Source organism: Acinonyx jubatus, chromosome D3 (genome assembly GCF_027475565.1).
Source record: "Acinonyx jubatus isolate Ajub_Pintada_27869175 chromosome D3, VMU_Ajub_asm_v1.0, whole genome shotgun sequence".
NCBI lineage: Eukaryota > Metazoa > Chordata > Mammalia > Carnivora > Felidae > Acinonyx > Acinonyx jubatus.
In genome coordinates this window covers 30,988,661-31,007,625 of record NC_069392.1, presented here as the reverse complement: position 1 = coordinate 31,007,625, position 18,965 = coordinate 30,988,661, and the positions used below count along the sequence as shown (strand labels likewise).

General features: G+C 39.0%; 1 protein-coding gene across 5 annotated transcripts in view; it reads right to left on the bottom strand.

The window, feature by feature from the left end:
* Window positions 1-18,965, bottom strand: part of PTPN2 (protein tyrosine phosphatase non-receptor type 2) — an 84,673-nt gene that overhangs the window by 41,206 nt on the left and 24,502 nt on the right. Inside the window, exon 2 of one of the 5 annotated variants that reach the window (XM_027068415.2) lies at window positions 10,793-10,909. The exons of the other annotated variants lie outside the window; for them this stretch is intronic. Within the exon in view, the coding sequence (XP_026924216.1) occupies window positions 10,793-10,802 (10 nt within the window). The 5' untranslated portion in view covers window positions 10,803-10,909. The remainder of the gene's footprint in view (window positions 1-10,792; window positions 10,910-18,965) is intronic. 5 annotated transcript variants of the gene reach the window in all.

Below are 18,965 nucleotides of genomic sequence, written 5' to 3'. Positions count from 1 at the left end.
CTCCATACGAAAGAAAATGTTAAATAGCTACAGTTTCACACATCAATTTATCTGAACTGTTTCTCCTGGACTGAACCCAAGACCTCTGTAAATATTACATGTCATTTGCCAACAGGAAAAACTAAGATCTTGTTATAGTAAATCACTTATACTAGTGTTCTCGGAAAGATGATGTCAGCAAGCACTTTTTTTTTTTTAAACACTTTTTTTTTTTAACAGCTTAATCACCCTTTAACTGTTAAATTATGTGAGATGGTAAAAAGGTCAGCTACCTAATTAGCAAAATAAAGACCATACATCTCCTGTATAACATGTATCAGGAGATGTATGCTTTTAGAATGCTACACAATCCCTAAAATTCACATTCCAGTAAAATATAATACAAAAGGAATGTATTTCCTCATGTTGTAATCACAGAAAACACAAACCCCAAAGGTTAATCATATCTATTGCACAAGTGAAAAAAGCAATTTGGCCAACAGAAGCAAGAATCCATAAAAACCGGGAAGATACCTTCCCAGGAACCTCCAGGAATTCAGTTATCTTGCAGGTTGCCTTCTGGGACCCTTCCACAGTTATGGAGGAAATAAGCCCAGAGAAAGACCTCTGGCAGATTGTTTTTAAGAGTTCTGCCATCCTCCCCTCAGAACCTTGAACTAGAATTCAGTTATTTTCCCTTCAGCTTCAAAATCTATACCAGCTGTCATTCCAATACATGGAAAACACTGAATCACACAAGGGTAAAAACACAGATACATTCCCTGGAGCCCTGGGGTCTAGCCAATAGGTGTTACCTGAAGGACACCCAGTGTCCTGCACAATCTGGCCCCAAACAGTGGCCCCACTTCCCTCTAACATTTATATAATCAACAAAAGCAAAAGAACACTGAATTTTCTCAGGAAAAAAAGTTTTTAATTTTTCTAGATTAAGACTAAAAAAAGAAAGGTAATCCTTAAGGAAAACTCTATAGCTATTTAGAAGTGGCTACAAATGTTCCCTGAACCTATATTTTCTCCTCAGGACTAATTACAAACAAAACTCTCAAATTCACCTACATTATTAGAAATTTATTTATTTATTATTTATTTATTTCAGTATATGAAGTTTACTGTCAAATTGGTTTCCATACAACACCCAGTGCTCATCCCAAAAAGTGCCCTCCTCAATACCCATCACCCACCCTCCCCTCCCTCCCACCCCCCATCAACCCTCAGTTTGTTCTCAGTTTTTAAGAGTCTCTTATGCTTTGGCTATCTTCCACTCTAACCTCTTTTTTTTTTTTTTCCTTCCCCTCCCCCATGGGTTTCTGTTAAGTTTCTCAGGATCCACCTAAGAGTGAAAACATATGGTATCTGTCTTTCTCTGTATGGCTTATTTCACTTAGCCTAACACTCTCCAGTTCCATCCACGTTGCTACAAAGGGCCATATTTCATTCTTTCTCATTGCCACGTGGTACTCCATTGTGTATATAAACCACAATTTCTTTATCCGTTCATCAGCTGATGGACATTTAGGCTCTTTCCATAATTTGGCTATTGTTGAGAGTGCTGCTATAAACATTGGGGTACAAGTGCCCCTATGCATCAGCACTCCTGTATCCCTTGGGTAAATTCCTAGCAGTGCTATTGCTGGGTCATAGGGTAGGTCTATTTTTAATTTTCTGAGGAATCTCCACACTGTTTTCCAGAGTGGTTGCACCAATTTGCATTCCCACCAATAGTGCAAGAGGGTTCCCGTTTCTCCACATCCTCTCCAGCATCTACAGTCTCCTGATTTGTTCATTTTGGCCACTCTGACTGGCGTGAGGTGGTATCTGAGTGTGGTTTTGATTTGTATTTCCCTGATGAGGAGCGACGTTGAGCATCTTTTCATGTGCCTGTTGGCCATCTGGATGTCTTCTTTAGAGAAGTGTCTATTCATGTTTTCTGCCCATTTCTTCACTGGGTTATTTGTTTTTCGGGTGTGGAGTTTGGTGAGCTCTTTATAGATTTTGGATACTAGCCCTTTGTCTGATATGTCATTTGCAAATATCTTTTCCCATTCCGTTGGTTGCCTTTTAGTTTTGTTGGTTGTTTCCTTTGCTGTGCAGAAGCTTTTTATCTTCATAAGGTCCCAGTAGTTCATTTTTGCTTTTAATTCCCTTGCCTTTGGGGATGTGTCAAGTAAGAAATTGCTACGGCTGAGGTCAGAGAGGTATTTCCTGCTTTCTCCTCTAGGGTTTTGATGGTTTCCTGTCTCACATTCAGGTCCTTTATCCATTTTGAGTTTATTTTTGTGAATGGTGTGAGAAAGTGGTCTAGTTTCAATCTTCTGCATGTTGCTGTCCAGTTCTCCCAGCACCACTTGTTAAAGAGACTTTTTTCCATTGGATGTTCTTTCCTGCTTTGTCAAAGGTTAGTTGGCCATACGTTTGTGTGTCTAGTTCTGGGGTTTCTATTCTATTCCATTGGTCTATGTGTCTGTTTTTGTGCCATAGAAATTTATTTTAATTCTTCTTTTCTATTAAGGAGATTAATAAAACTTTAAAGTGTATTTAACTTTTTGATTTCAAAGGAAACAAAAGCAAGACAGTTTCTAGTGTTAAATAAAACATCATGTTATAACTATCTACAAAGATAGTAACTATACAGAACATTTCAGGAAGTGAAACTATCACAGCCTTTTTATGAGAAATTGTGACTTTATGATTTCTGTAACAATTATAACAGGCAATGCCTCTTCCCCATCTCAGAATCACTTCATGTATGGTTTAAAATATCTGTGAGAGTGGACACAGGTCCCCTCACAACCTGGGAGTCAAATGTCCCCTTTCTCTGCCCTGTTATTATCAGGCAGCCCCAAATCTGTGAAGTGTTCATTCCAAACCAAACTTCGGACTTCTGAATTAGTACAAAAATGAAAAAACAAAAACACCAGAAAGTTAAGTGCTTTCTCCTCTCCTAGAGTTTATTCTGCCCAGAAACCTCTGAAATGCGATTATCAAAGAGACGGAGTCCTCTAACACCTGGGCTCTAAGTAATAAGCCCTAAAGCCCACAGTATTATTATCATCATTCTAGGTAAGTATATGGTTATCTCCCTCTTTTTTATTTTTTAAAAAAATTCAGCAAAGGGAGAAAAATGAAGACAGTTCAAATTACATTGCAAGAGATACCACCAAGCAATCAAACCATGCTTCACAGGAAATCTTATTTCTCAACATCTAATAACACCAAAAGCCGAACTAGCAAGAACATATGCTTTTTTTTTTTTAATGGGGGCATCATCTGCTCTTAATTCTTGTCACCAAGAGAATAAAGAAATGCAATATCCAATAGAATTGCAGCTTGTAAACTGGATAAAAATTAAGCAAACATCTGATGAAGATTCCCTTCACCTCCCACCCTCAAACAGTATGTTTTCCGAGAAATGGTTTCATCTGTCAAGAAATGACGCTCTAGCTGTGGCCTGAGCTGACAATACAGATTAGCTTCCTCTTTCACTAATGTCATAATAAGCCTTTTTTTTTTTTTAACACCGCTTCACTGGTTCACCTTTTATCATAATTGTAAAAAGATCTTCTTTTGGAAAGTTGGAAAGTCTTCCAGGTCAAACAGGAAAATGGATTTACATCCATCATAACTATCCTCCCTAGGTTACACCAAGGTAGAGATAAACAATCACTATCATCAACTGGGCAAGAAGACCATGTCTCCATTAGTAAGTACAGCATTGAAAGATGTTCCCCATTGATTCTCCTGTTCTCAACCAGGAGGAAACTGTTAAGTTTTCAAATACTGATGTCTATATTCATATGTTACCTCCCTGCAAGAATGCAAAGTACTTCAGGGCACCTGGGTAGCTGAGCCGTTAAGTGTCTGACTTTGGCTCAGGTCATGATCTCACCATTTGTATGTTCGAGTGCTGAACTGGGCTCTGTGCTGACAGCTCAGAGCCTTGAGCTTCTTTGGATTCTCTGTCTCCCTCTCTCTCTGTCCCTCCCCTGCTTGCACTCTGTCCCTCTCCCTCTCAAAAATTAATAAACATTTTATAGACATGTCAACCATCTCCGACTCTGTAAGTTAAATACTTGAGACAAAAATATAATTTTCTCTCATGAATCAAGCAATGAGCCAAAAAAAGCTAGAACTAAAATCCAAGTCATCATAAGCACTAATGAAGAAACACATACAAGAGTTTAACATTTCAATTGTTTCCTCTGAAAATAAAACTCAATTTGATGAATAGTTCCTTTACTGACAACATAACCAACTAGGACCACTCTATATAGGATTTAGTGCCTATATGTGTCAGTTATTGTATGACACATCTTACCGCATTACTTCTCTCAGTCCTCACAACCCTATGAAGTTGACATTATCATGCTCATTTTACTGACACTCAGGGAGTCAAGTCATAACCATACACACACTAGAGGAGCACAAGAGGAGATTCAAACTAGGTCTGTAACTTGAGGGACTACATAATTCCCACACTACATTATCTCTGATACGTCCAAGTTGGCTCCTTTACCACCCTTTTCACACACCCTAAGTTCTTCCTCCATCGCCTTTCACTGTTCTTCACATCAGGTACGATTTCTGTCTCATCTCTGTCACACAAATCTCACTTCCGTGAAGATCCAGCCTATGAATGACTTTCTCTAAATAGCCCGTTTAAGGGAACCCTCACCATGAAGTTCTGTTCTTCACATTTAATACCCTCAACAACTTTTATGCAATTTTCATTCAACAAATATATTTTAGGAGCCAGGCAACAGCAACATAAAGATAACAATAATTTGTTTAAAGCTTTTTAAAAGAAAAAAATTCTATTAAGTAGTAATTCCTACCACTATCTTAATTGCACTGCGTTGTGTGAAGAAAGCTGACCAACTGATCCCTAAGGAAGCCAAGTGAGATGAGCAGGCTTCGCTACCTAGAGGAAGAAGGAGCACACACACACAAAAGGAAAAAGGAATGGTGTTATCATGGACTGGCAAATTCAAAAAGGCTCAAGAACTGGGTAGCCAAAAGAGATCTCAAAACATGTTAAGGCCAGACTCTGAAGGGTCTTGTGTGCTGCACTCCAGGCACAGGTTACCTTAATAAAGCTCTTTAAAGGACTGACACAAGCACATTTGATTTCAAGAAAATAACTACGCGCACTCTAGAGGATAGACTGGAACAAGAAGACAAGTTAACACACTGATGCACTAACAATTTAATCAAGAGATGATGAGTACAGAGCCAAACAGCGGCAGGAGCAGAGAGAGTTACAATGAAACACATCCCAGTGCACACCACCACCAACTTGCTAACCAAGTAAATAAATACATGTTGTTCCAGTAGGTCCCATCTTTTTGAAACAATAGGGTAACTGTCTGAGACTTCCAACTCATTCAAACTATAAAGATTTCAAGTTTCTACGCTTGATAGGGCAAGGTCATTGATTAAATTTGACTTCCACACATCTCCAAATCTAAAAACAGGTCTTTAATCTACCCCTAAACGTCTCTGCAATGGAAAGAACGCCTGAGAAGTATCCTTTAAAAATGTGTAAAATGCATTAATATACTCTGGAACACGGATATCCTTCCTCTTTAATAGTGCATATAAAATAAGACATACAAAACTTTAGTTTAATATTATCAGTCAACACCTCAACCGTCTCCTTGAAACTCGTAATTGCCTCTTCAAGAAGAGAGAGAGCATGGAGAGTAGAGGGAGTTGGCAGAAAGTACCTTCCTTACATCCAAAAGTCCATGGGACATCATAGAAACAATACAGACCAAATATTTAGTAAATCCTTCCACATTCCAGGCACTGCTCTCGGCACTCAGGACCCACCATACTCTTGTGGAGCTCACCTTCTCAGAAAAGGAAACAACAGCCAAAACAACTAAGTAAATGATATGTTATACAGCACAAATGCTATGGGGGGAAAATGCAGAGTGAAGGGGAACATCATGCTGGGGAGGAGGAGCAGGATAGGTTACAATTCTAAATAGGGGGGAAGGTTGGCCTCATTAAGACAGTGACATTTTAGCAAAGACCTGGAGGAGTGGAGGAGGTCAATCATATGGATATTTTGGTTAAGAGTGTTCCAAGCAGAGCAAAGTTAATACCTTAAGGTGGGTATGTGCCCAACATGTCTGAGGGACACAAATAATGGAGCTTGAGCCCAATGAACAAAGGGGAGAGAAACAGCCTGCAAGTTAGGTTCAGAAAGTTAAGAAAATCTGTACTGATTAGTCACACCTCCTAAATTCAACTCAGAGAAAAAGTTTCTACTTCCATCTTCTTAGCGTCTACCCAGTACAGCGCCATAACAATTTAGGTTGGCAAGTGTTCAAGCATTGTTTATACACTGAATTCCAGAAAATTTTCATATTTAAATTGTTAAACTACGGTAGAATTTTGTTAGAATGACAAATCACTATTAAACCATTGTGAAACCTATGCGGGAGATGAGGTTATGTTAATTGACTTGGAGAGTAACCTAATTCAGTAAAAAGGTTAGAGCTCAGACACCTCCAGAACTTTCTAGCATAGGCATCTGGAACTCTGTGGCGCAGATGAAAGACCATCTACGGGGCCTAAAGATGTAGATTCTGATGTGTGTCCTGGCTCTACCAACCTACATGACCACAGACACAGCTGTGATTTCACAGTTGTGAAAAGAATAACCTGCTACTTCAGAAACATTATCAGCATCCAACTTAGTTACTACACCCTGTGATAACAGCCACATCACTAGTCTCAGTTTTCTTGTAAGATGAAATGGCTGGACTAGACAAATCCTTCTTGATTATTTTTACTGACTGACCCTAATATACTCCAAGTATCCATTACAAAACACCTTGGAAAGTCCTATTTTAAAAATATATAGGAACTTAAAATTTCTACTTCATTATGCATCTGTATTTTAATATATAAGCAATCACACCTTCCCTTCCCACGTTCCAAGTATAACCGATGGTACTAGAAGATGTGCCACATTTCCCCAGGACATTAAGTTCCCTCCCTGTACATTTTTGCTCCTTCTTCCAGTGTAAGTACTCTATAGGTGAGCTGCCCAAGTGATGAGCCATGGCTACAGTGGGGGTCCTCTCTTAGAAGGCTACCATTATGATAAGATTTTGATACACTCAGAAATTGGGGCAGCAGCAGTGCCCAGACCTCCAGCCATCTGTGGCCTTCTGTTAGGGTTAACCTCTGTGTAGCCAGGGACCCTGTCATGTTCATTACGTATTCCCACTGCCTAGCACAGTACCCTTACCCAGTACCCAAATCAAGAAGCCATCAAATTCAGAAACCTGGAAAGATACTGGTATAATCCAGACTGTACTCCAATTTCTCGTTTTATGGGCACAGATTTGTGTGGGTGTGTACAGTTCTATGCTATTTTATCACACGTGGAGATTGTGTAACCACTACCACAATCAAGATACAGACAGTCCTGTTCCATTACCACAAAGATCCTCTGTGCAATCCCTTTACAGTCATACTCCCCACCAACCCCATCCCTAACGCATTAATCTGTTCTTTATAATTTTATCATTTCAAGAATGCTGTAAAAATGGAATCATGTAATATGTAACCTTTGAGATTGGATTTTTTGACTCAGCATGAGTCTTCTGAGATCTATCCAACTTGTTGCATGTTATCAATAGGTCATTTCTTTTTATTGCTGAGTAGTATGCCATGGTATGAATATACTAGTTTGTTAACCACTCACCTGTTGGAAGGACATTTTGGCTGTTTCCAATTTGGAGCTATTACAAATAAAACTGCTATGCACCTTCACACACACATTTCTGTATGGACATAATGTTGCAATTCTCTAGGATAAATGTCCAGGAGTGCAATGGCTGGGTTGTATAAGGTATGTTTAGTTTAAGAAACTGCCAACCTATTTTCCAAAGTGGCTACACATTTTACATTTCACTAGCTTTATATGAGATCCAGTTTCTCTACATTCTTAGAGTATTGTGGCTTCATTATTTTATCTGTTCAGTGGGTGTGTGGTGATCTCTCACTCTCACCACCATTGTTTTAATTTTCATTTCCCTAATGGTTAATGATGTTTTTAATATGCTTATATGCTTACCTGACATCTGTGTTCATAATCTTTTGCCCATTTCCTAATTGGACTTTTTTTGTTTTACGCTTTAGTCTTTTACTATTGAATTATGAGAGATCTTTTTATTTTCTAGGTCTGAGTTCTTTGTGGCTTGTAAGTATTTTCTCCCAGTCTGTCCTTGTCTTTTCATCCTCAATTCCCTAACAGGGTCTTTAGCAGAGCAAAAGCTTTTAATTCTGGTTTAGTCCAATTTCCTGATTTTTTTCTTTCATGGACAGTGCTTTTGGTGTCACATTAAGAACTCTTCCTCTAGCCTTAGGTCCTGAATTCTCTCCTGTTTCTTCTAAAAGTTTTATACTTTACATTGAAGTCTATGATCCACTTTAATTTTTGTATAAGGAATATTAGGTTGAGATGGGGGGGGGGGGCTGCTGTGGATGTCCAATTGCTCTAGTCCTGACTATAGAAAAGATCATCCTTCTTCCATTAAATTTCTTTGCACCTCTGTCAAAAATCAATTCACTATACTTGCACGAGTCCATTTCTAGGTTCCCTGTTCTGTTTTCCAGTCTATGTTTCTATTCCTCTGCCAATATTACATCATCTTGATACCACAGTTAATACAGTAAGTCTTAAAATCAGGCAGAATGATTCTTCCTCACCTTCTTCTCCCTTTCTGAAATTGTTTTAGTTATTTTAGTTCCTTTGCCTTTTCACACACATTAAGAGTAAGCTTGTTTGTATCTACAAGAAATCTTTCTGAGACTTTGATAGGAATTGTGTCAAACCTACAGAAAAATCTGGGGAGAACTGACATCTTTACTACATTGAGAGTTCCAATCTGTGAACATAGTATGTTTCTCTATTTAGATCATCTTTGATTTCTTTTATCAGTGTTTTGTTGTTTTCAACAGACAGGCCCTATACATGTTTTGTTAGATTTATTCCAAGATATTTCATTTTTTAAGAGCAACTACAAATGACCTTATATTTTTAACCCTGTTTTCCTTGTGTCCATTGTTAGTATGTAGAAAGTTAATTTTAAAAAAATTTAATGTTTACTTATTTTTGACAGAGAGACAGAGCACAAGTGGGGGAGGGGCAGAGAGACAGGGAGACACAGAATCTGAAGCAGGCTCCAGGCTCTGAGCTGTCAGCACAGAGCCCAATGCGGGGCTCGAACCCACCAACTGTGAGGGTTAGTGTAGGGCTAACCTGTAGCCTTGAGAAGTAACAGCTTTGTTTTGACATTGTAGGTTAAGAGATAACAGCCCTGTCCTATCAATCAAGGGAACAAAAAGTTCAAGGAAAATCAACTGGATTGGTGATTGACTGGACTGGGGCAAGGGCATGTTGAGAACTTTGAAAAGGTGGTGCCAGAGGCAGGGACAAGGATGTCAACTGGTTGTGGCTTAATGGCAGAAGGTCTGAACTGTTTCCACCCCCATCTGGGAACTCTTTCTTTGTTCTGTTCCCAGGTGATGATAAGACGATGTGGTCGGCTATAAAAACTCTGTACCCCGGCTGTTCGAGGCCGCACTTTGATGAAGAGTGTCGGTGCCGATCGGTCGGCCTTGCCTCTCGTTGCAATAAACTTTGTTGTGACTGTCACTGGTGCCCGTAGCATTCTGTTTCAGGAGTCATGTGGACGCAACACAACCACGAGATCATGACACGAGATCATGCGAGTCGGACGCTTAACTGACTGAGCCACCTGGGTGCCTCAGAAAGATAATTTTATATGCTGCTCTTATACACAGCAACCTGGTTTAACTCACTTATTAGTTCTAGGAGGTTCTTGGGATTTTCTATGTAGACTATCATGTCTAGACTATCTGCAAATAGAGACAGTTTTATTTCTTTCTTTCAAATGTGTATGCCTTTTATTTCCTTTTCTTGCCTTCACATGTTGACTTGGATTCAGTATCCTCCCCTTTAAATAATCTTTAAAAAAATTTTCAGTTGAAATAACTTCAAAACTTACAGAAAAATGCCAAGAAAAATACAAAGAATTTTTTCCCTAAATCATGACAGCAAGTGCAAGCATGATACCTGATTATCCCTGAACATTTCTGTGTGTATTTTCTACAAAGAAGGACTCAATTCTACTTAACCACAGTACAACCATCAAAATCATAGAATTAACAATGATACTTTACTAATTCAGACCCCATTCAAGTTTCACCAAATGTCCTAATATCTTTTCTTTTTTTAAACTTCTTTATTGGAATCTTCCAATGATCATGTGGTACTTAAGGGAATATACATTTTTTTTTGAGAGAGAGAGAGAGCACGTGCATGCGCCCACACATGCAAGCAGGGAAGGGGCTGAAGGGTAGGGAGGGGGCGAGAATCTTAAGCAGGCTCCGTGCCCAGCACAGAGCCCAAGGCAGGGCTCAATCCCACAACCTTGAGATCATGACCTAAGCCAAAATCAAGAGTCGGACACATAACTGACTGAGCCACCCAGGCACCGTTTCCCACTCCCCCATAATACCTTTTAAACAAAAGGATCCAATACATCATCACATGTTACATTTAGATGTCATATTTCTTTAGTCTCTAAACTGGAACCATTCCTCAGTCTTCCCTGGGAAGGGTTTTATTTTATAACCCTTTGAAGACTACAGAGTGTCAATCCATTGGAGTTGTCTGGTATTTCCCCATGGATGAGTTTAGATAATACACATTTGGCAAGTTCAGCACAGAGTAATGTTCTGTACTCACTGCATTCCATAGGGGAAGTTCAGGATTTCAATGTGATGTGTCCCATAATTGGTCATGATCACCTGTTTAAGGTTGGTGTCTGCCAGATTTCTCCACCGCACACTTACTATTCTCCTCCTGTATTAATAAGTATTTTGTATAAGGACACTTTAAGACTATGTAAATATTTTGTTCCTCATCAAAGTTTTACCCACCAAGTTTAGCATTTATTTCAACATTACTTGACATCCTAAACTAAGGTAGATCTTTCCTTTCTCCCCATTTATTCATATTACTGATAGAAGTACAAACTCATGGATTCCTACTTTATTCAGTAGGTTATAATCATTATTTATTTCAATGCTCAAATCACTCCCAAGTTTGGCCCATGGGCTTCAAGCTGGCTTCGATATCCGTTTGACACAGCCTCATCATTTCTTCAGCATCCTTAACCTTCTGGGACTATAAGACATTCCAGGATACATTTTTTTTTTAATGTTTATTTATTTATTTTGAGAGAACAAGAGAGTGTACGAGCATAAGTGGGGGAGAGGCAGAAAGAGAGGGAGAGAGAGAATCCCAAGCCGGCTCTGTGCCAAAAGCACAGCCTCATCACAGGGCTCGATCTCCCAAACCATGAGATCATGACCTGAGCCAACATCAAGAATCAGGAGCTTAACTGACTGAGCCATGCCACTGAAACACTAATTCTAATCTAACATCATAGGGCTCACTTCACCTTCCCTCAACTCTTCAAATATGCCCCCCCAAGATGCCCTCCCTTACCTACATGCCTTCCACATGTGGGTCCCCAACCCCAAGGGCTTTTAGACTGAATTATTCAGAGGACAGAGGGGAGGCTTAATGATGTCTTTAATACCTTTTGTAGCTTCCCTATTAGAGATAACAGAAACTATAATTTTTAAAATATCAATAATGCCCTAATTGAAATAAAAATAAATGCAAAGTAATTTATATGTTAACATATGTAGATAGTTGAATAGAAATACACCAGAAGAAAAAAGCCTCCACAAATTTCCATAATGTCTCCTAGGAGATGGCAAGCATCCTTGTTAAATGTCACTGCTCTACAGAGTAAACGCAATAAATAAAATTATAAGGCAGTAAGATTAGAACCAGAATACAGAAATAAAGTGCTATAGAAGCAAACTAGTAACTTTCAGTAGGTACCTCTCAGAGGAGTGATACCTATGTCTTGAAGACTGAACAAAACTTTACTGGGGGATAGGTAGTCCAATTAAAAAAACAAAAAAAAAAAAAACCAGGCTGCACCTGTTAAGGAATCAACAGTGTAAGAGGAGAGAATGGCAAATGGGGGAAGAAAGTGAGGAAGGGATGAGGAATGGGGCAAGAAGTGAAGCATACAAGAGATATTTCAAAATTATCTAACCAACCCTCTACAATTTATTCACAAATGCTCTTTAGAATGTCTCTAATGAGAAGTCCACACTCTGAATAAAGACCTACAATAATGAGAGTGCACTAGTTCATATGGTTCATTTGTATGTTTAAATAGTAGCTTTTCAGGGCAAGAAAGATCCTGCATATTCTGACCTGAAATTCACCAACTGTGCTATTCACTTGTGAACCTCAGTTCTATTGTTTGAGCTTAATACAGGATAATGAATTCCTTTTGTCATTTGAAGTTCAAGTATCTGAAGTCAGCTATCATGTTGTTCAGTTCAAGTTTTCTTTCCCCACCTAATCAATTCTAGCTTCTTCACCAAGAGTTCTAATTCTTATACCTTGGATCCCCTCCAGTGCAGTGACCTGTAGAAATAAATTATTAAAAGTCCAAAATAGCTTTGATTTTGCCTTGATTAAGATCAAAGATTAAAAACAACAACAGAACAAAATTAAAGACAGAACCAAAGGCCAAAGTCCTAACAAAGAATGAGAAAAGAATGAACAGAAGCTGACAACAGAATGGATTTTGAGAATGCGAAGCGCATTAGGTCTTTATTTTTGAACTTCAGATGGGATAAGGAAGAATACTGACAAATATTTACATAAGAGTTACTATAAAACTTAAGTATATCTATACTTGCTCTGATTACTATTATACAACAGCTTTTATTTAAATCTGCTAAGGAAGATGATAAGCATATCCCTGTCAGGTATAAAGACCTATTTTAATAACTCAAATATCTGCTGTCTTATAATTCTGAGACTATCAAAATGGTTCCTTGTAATTCTTTGATATATCTGTGCTTTTGGATTACCAAGAAAACAGTATCATCTATAATTTTGATGGTTTTGAAACATGTCCACAATTCTTTGGTTAATTCTTCCACCTAATGGCGGAGCTTCAGTCCTCTCCCCTTGAACCTGAATGGCCACTAATGAACACAATGTGATGGAACTGGAGTGACTTCTAAGTCTAGGTGGCACAAGGCAATGCAGTTTCTAGCTGGCTCTCTCTGAACACTCACTCCTGAAACCTGGCTACTGTTTGCCAGGAAGTCCAGGTCACATGGACATGCCACCTGTAGGTGTGCCGGCTAACAGCCCACAACTGAGCGAGGAAGGCCTCAAGGGGACTCCAGCCCCAGCTACCATCAGCATGAAAGACCCTGAGCAAGAATCTCCTGAGTCCATATATTTGTATATATGATAACTGATTGCTATTGTTTTAAGCCACTGTTTTGGGGTGGTTTGTTATGGCACCAGATAAAATGACAGCTTTGTTTCTGTCTTAATTTTTTTTTTCCCCAATCTGTATGCCTTTCATTTCTTATTCTTCTTTCTGTAGTGACTAGGACTAAAGCACAATGTTAAGCAGAAGTGGCAATAGTGGGCATCCTTGTCTTGTTCTTCATTTTTAAAAAAATGTTTCTAATGTGTTATCATTTAGACTTATGTTATATTAAGTTACAGAAGTTCCCCCTCCCGTTCTAATTTGCTATGTGTTTTGTTTTTAATCATGAGCAAGAACTGACTTTAAAAAATCTTTCTGCACCTACTGAAATGTTCATATGACTTTTTCTCCCTTACCTAGTTACTGTGGTGAACCAACATTTTAAAGATTTTCTGATGTTAAGCCACCCCTATCTTCCTAAAATAAACTTACAGACTCTGCTGTATTCAGTTTGCTAATCTTTACATCTATATTCATGAGGGAGATATGCCTGTAACTTTTAGTCTTCTTACTAACTTTTCTGGTTTGGATATCAAAGTTCTATAATGAGCTCACAGAAAGAACTGGGGCACATTCTTTGCACATTAATTTTTATCCTTCTGTTGTAATACATTTAAGACAACATATTTTCTTTGTATTACTATTTTGCTGCTTTATTAAAGTTTTAGGTTTTATATATTATTTTATATAAACATTGTATATATTGTTCACTTTTTATTTACATATTTTACATATTATTCACTTTTAAGCATTTTAAAGTTTCCAAGACACATGAATTACTTGGAAATCTTTATATCTCCAAATTTATGTGATTTTTTATCCTTTTATTAATAATCTATAGTTTAATTGCATTCTGGTCAAAGAACATGGCCTGTAAGACAGCAATTTTTAAACTGTTAAGATTTACTTTACAGCCTAGTCAATGGTCCATTTTTTATAAATATTCCAAAGTCCTAGAAGAAAATGGACATAAGGTTTTACATATTTTTCTTATTAAATTAAGCTTAATTGTGTGGTTAAATCTTCTATTTCTTTACTTATATTTCATCTTATTAAGAAGCCCATGAATATGGACTTGTCAGTTTCTTCCTATAATTCTATTCTTTTTTGCTTAATCGATCTTGAGGTTATTTTATTAAGTGAATACAAATCTCAGAGCTAATACTGGCATTTGCATTCAGAGTAGCTATGCCATTTGGTGAGTTTTTTGTTTTTGTTTTTTTTTTGGAGGTGGAGGGGCACAGGAATTCTGCAAGTTTTCCTTACTTCCTCCCCACCTAGTAACTTTTTTAAAAGTTTATTGAGAATCTTCTTGTTTTGTAGCACTAAAGGACTATGGACTATATAACCTGTCACACTACCAGAATCATAAGTCTTTGTGTTACTTTCCTTTAAAAACTGACAGTTTCACATGGATGGACCTTGAGGATATTATGCTAAGTGAAATAAGCTGGTCACAAAAAGACAAATATTGCATGATTCTATTTATATGAGGAATTTAAAGTAATCAAACGGTTATAAACAAAAAGTAGAATGGTGGTTGCCAGGGGCTGAAGGGAGGGAAAACTGATGTTGTTCAACGGGTACAGAGTTTCAGTCATGCAAGATGAAAAGATGGGTTGTACAATGTGCATATGGTTAACAGTACTGTAGCATACACCTAAAAATTGTTAAGAGGGTCAATTTATGTTATATGGTTTTTTTACCACAATTAAAAAAAAAAAAGAAAAACTGCTTCAGAGCCAGTGAAAACAGGTGAGTTAGACCAAATACAGGATTTACAGAATTTCTACCTGGAAAGCAGAGAGTAAGAAAAATTAGCAGTAGTCTCTAAAAGTATAAATATAATTCTTCAAGTGATTATTACAATCTTTTACTCTCTTCTAAACCAACCAAGTTCTTGCCTCTTTCACAACTGTCTCACAGTTAATGGAGACAATAGAGGCATCTTTTGGTTGTGGCAATTATAGGAAGATTGTGGACTTCTTCAAATTCTATTTCAAAATATCCCTGTTTGAATACAGTTTTCATATTCACACCTCCAAATGTAGTTTCTATATGTCAGTCTGAGGACTGGTGCCAAGCTGGGTATATAAGAATCACATAAGGAAGAGACTGTTTAAAAACACAGATTTCCAGACCTACTGAATCAAAACCTAGAAAAATCTGGGACTCATAAAAAAATAATTTATGTTCAGTTCCCCTTTATTTAGCTGGTTACTATGTATTTTTTTTTTTAATGTTTATTTTTGAGAGAGAGAGAGAGAAAGACAGTGCAAGTGGGGAAAGGGCAGAGAGAGAGGGAGACACAAAATCTGAAGCAGGCTCCAGGCTCTGAGCTGTTAGCACAAAGCCCGATGCGGGGTTCAACCTCACAAACCATGAGATCACTGACCTGAGCTGAAGTCGGACACTTAGCCGACTAAACCACCCAGGCACTCCACCATGTATTCTCTTAAAAGCCACCCCTAACTCCTCAGACACAGCTCCACCAATACACAGTACTAGCTCATGATACATAAAGCACAACAGGTCTGTATCTCCCACTAGACTATAATTATCAGAGGGCATGGTACACATATTCACGGTATTCTCAACGCAAGCATATTGTCAGTAGCTGGTTTTCAATACATGTTTTCTGAACCAAATCAACAACTGTCAAGTATTATGTATGGAAATATATTTTTAAATGATAAAGTGACTATCAATCAGGTAAGGTACATCCACATCATCTTGAGAGTGTTTAAAAAATACACATTCCTGGGGCTGTCTAGATTTAGTGAGAGTCACCACCTTCATGACCTCCTCCACTGTGTGAGAATAACATCCAGGGGGAAGTGGTTGTAGATAATTAGAAGAAGATTTTGACTGTTCTGGGTCAGAAAGAGGAGGATGTTCCAAAAAAGTAATGATACCAGAAACTGGTCACACTGGGGGATGCCTGGCTGGTTCAGTTGGTGGAGAATGTGATGCCTGATCTTGGGGTTGTGAGTTCAAGCTCCACAATGGGTACAGAGATTACTTAAAAATCTAAAAACAAAACAAAACAAAACAAAACCCCACACATTGTGAAAATGGAATTATAATTACTTAGTTATCAAGTAGATATGGGACCTGAATGGGAAAGGAGTCTGAGTTTCTAGCTGCAGTAAATGTGCCAACAGTGGCACCATTTATGGATGGGGAAAAAAGGAGGTCTCAGGGCTGGGACCAATGGACTGTGTGGGAGGAATGCTAGCTCAGTATCTAGACATATTGAGTCTGAGGCAGCTACAGGACATCCACACAGAGATGAGTGCCTTGCATAAATGGGTTTATGGCTGAGAAGAGAGACCTAGGCTGAAGATGAGATTTAGGGTGATAAGCAGAAAGATGGTAACAAACCCACAGAATGAGACCACTCATACATACAATTGTTAAGAGTGAGAAGGAGGAGAGACAGAGACAGAACCCTGAAGAAGACAAAGTCAACTGAGGAAGGTAAGCTCTGAAATGGGTGACTAGCCAGAGAAGTAACAGCAAAATTAGAAAAAATATGGTTTTAGGGAAGAAAGGCAGAGTCAACATTATCAAAAGTCACAGAGGGATAAGAAAAGAAACCAATGGAAAGTCCCTTACTGCAAACTAGAAAGCTTGAAAATGGTACTTTAGAATAAAGGTTTCAGTGGGGAGGTTGGGGCAGAACCATGGGCTGAAGAATGCATAGGTGATGAGGATGGAGAGGCAAATAGTATGATGTCTTCTTTTGAGACTCTGTGCATACAGGTGTGCACGTGCTTATGTCCACACAGGTAATAGGACAAGTGGAGCCGAGATGAGAGAAGAGGGTTGAGATGACAAGAGGCTGAAGCACATTTATAGAATAAGGAAGAGGAGATGTGAGAAAAAGGTTGAAGACATGATTAAGAGTGGTAATGACAGAGAATGAGGTCCCTGAGGAGGAATGAGGCATTGGGATACAAACCTAGGATCAGAGCAGGGAGGTTCTTCTCCTGGGACTTAAGATGAGTGCAGAGAGATATTAACTTTCCAGGTGGTGGAAGCTGAAGAGTTATTTCCTGATTTTTAAAATGTTTCTCTGCAGGACTGAAGGCAGATCACATTGAGAGTAGTGGGCATGAAGGTGGGTTGAGAGCTGGCTTCCTCTGGGACAAGCCAGAGCGGAGGAGCAGTGGGAATGACAACGGTGTGTAGGAGGACAGACAGTGAGGCACCCCAGGTCTAATCAGTGCCCAAGCTTACCCAAGTGCACACATGAACCCAACGACAGCTTACAGAAGCTGAACAACAAACTACTTGAGGCAAAGTTTCATGGGGTTAGGGAGAATTACAGACCCACAGAGATTATTTTTCCAATATATTAGAACAATAAGAAAGTCATTAAGTAATAAGTAAGGTGGGGAAGGAAGTAATGTTCTACAATAGGTGAAAAAATCAAGGAACTAAAGATCCTGGTGAAGTCAAGGGCTAAGAAGACAGAAAGTAGCCGTCAAGATAGCGGCGTTTAAGATTTCAGGTTGTGAGCTGAGAGGTCCAGAACTGTAAGTCTATGGTATTACATGGTTCCTTCCCAGGGACACGACGCCATCCAGGCACAAAGAAAGAGGTACTGAGAGGAGAGGGCAAAGAGGAAGACAGTGAACGGCGTCCTCAGCATTCAAGCCTTTGGCAAATATGTGAGAGGAGGCTGCGACATGGGGACTGTGAAGTCGGGACAGATCCAAGGGCAGCAGTGTCATGTGTCTGGATGGCATGAGTCTCAGAGGAGATCATTTTAATATGCAAGTTGGAGAGTAATGGCTTGGACTAGGAAGCTCTGTGGTTACAGGGGAAGCAAGAACAAGTAGCCTCTACCTGAGAAAGACAGAAAGGTAGTTTACTCAGGGGACAGCCAGGCTTCTACAAGGAGAAGATGCAGGGACAGGGTTCACTGAGTGGCATGCCCATAGCAGAGTGCAGCTTTGGAGACCACCATATATAGAGAGTGGCCAGAAAGACAGCAGGGGGCATGGGGCCACACCTCCTCTGAGGAAGAAATGCCTGTCCCTAATACTAGGTACCCATACAAGGCGAATGGCTCTCTTCCTGAGAAGACTTACAGAAAAAAGAGCCCAAGCCAGTGAGGATGGAGGCAGGGTTACTAAGTACACTTGGTAACAACCAAGCTCTCCTTGCAGCCTTCAACTTGGCCTGTCCAACACGTAGTTGGGTAAATAAGTCTAACATTTAAGGGACAAATCACAACCATTTCATTGACTTGTATAGTTGAGAGGAATTTAAGTTACAAATGTCTTACTTTTAAGCATCTCCATTCCAATTTTTACCAATTCCTCGATTTAGATCAATTTGATCAAACTAATCAGGGAATTCAAACATCAATTATCATATCCAGTGATTGCAATTACAACAGATTTATGTAAAAAAACAAGGGCAACTAGGGACTTGGAATAGGAGGAAGGGAGCAAGGTGGCTGGGGCCACAAAAGGGAGGGATCTTGTGGTGGGGCTGGTCCACTGGTCTGTGCCCAGACTGTGA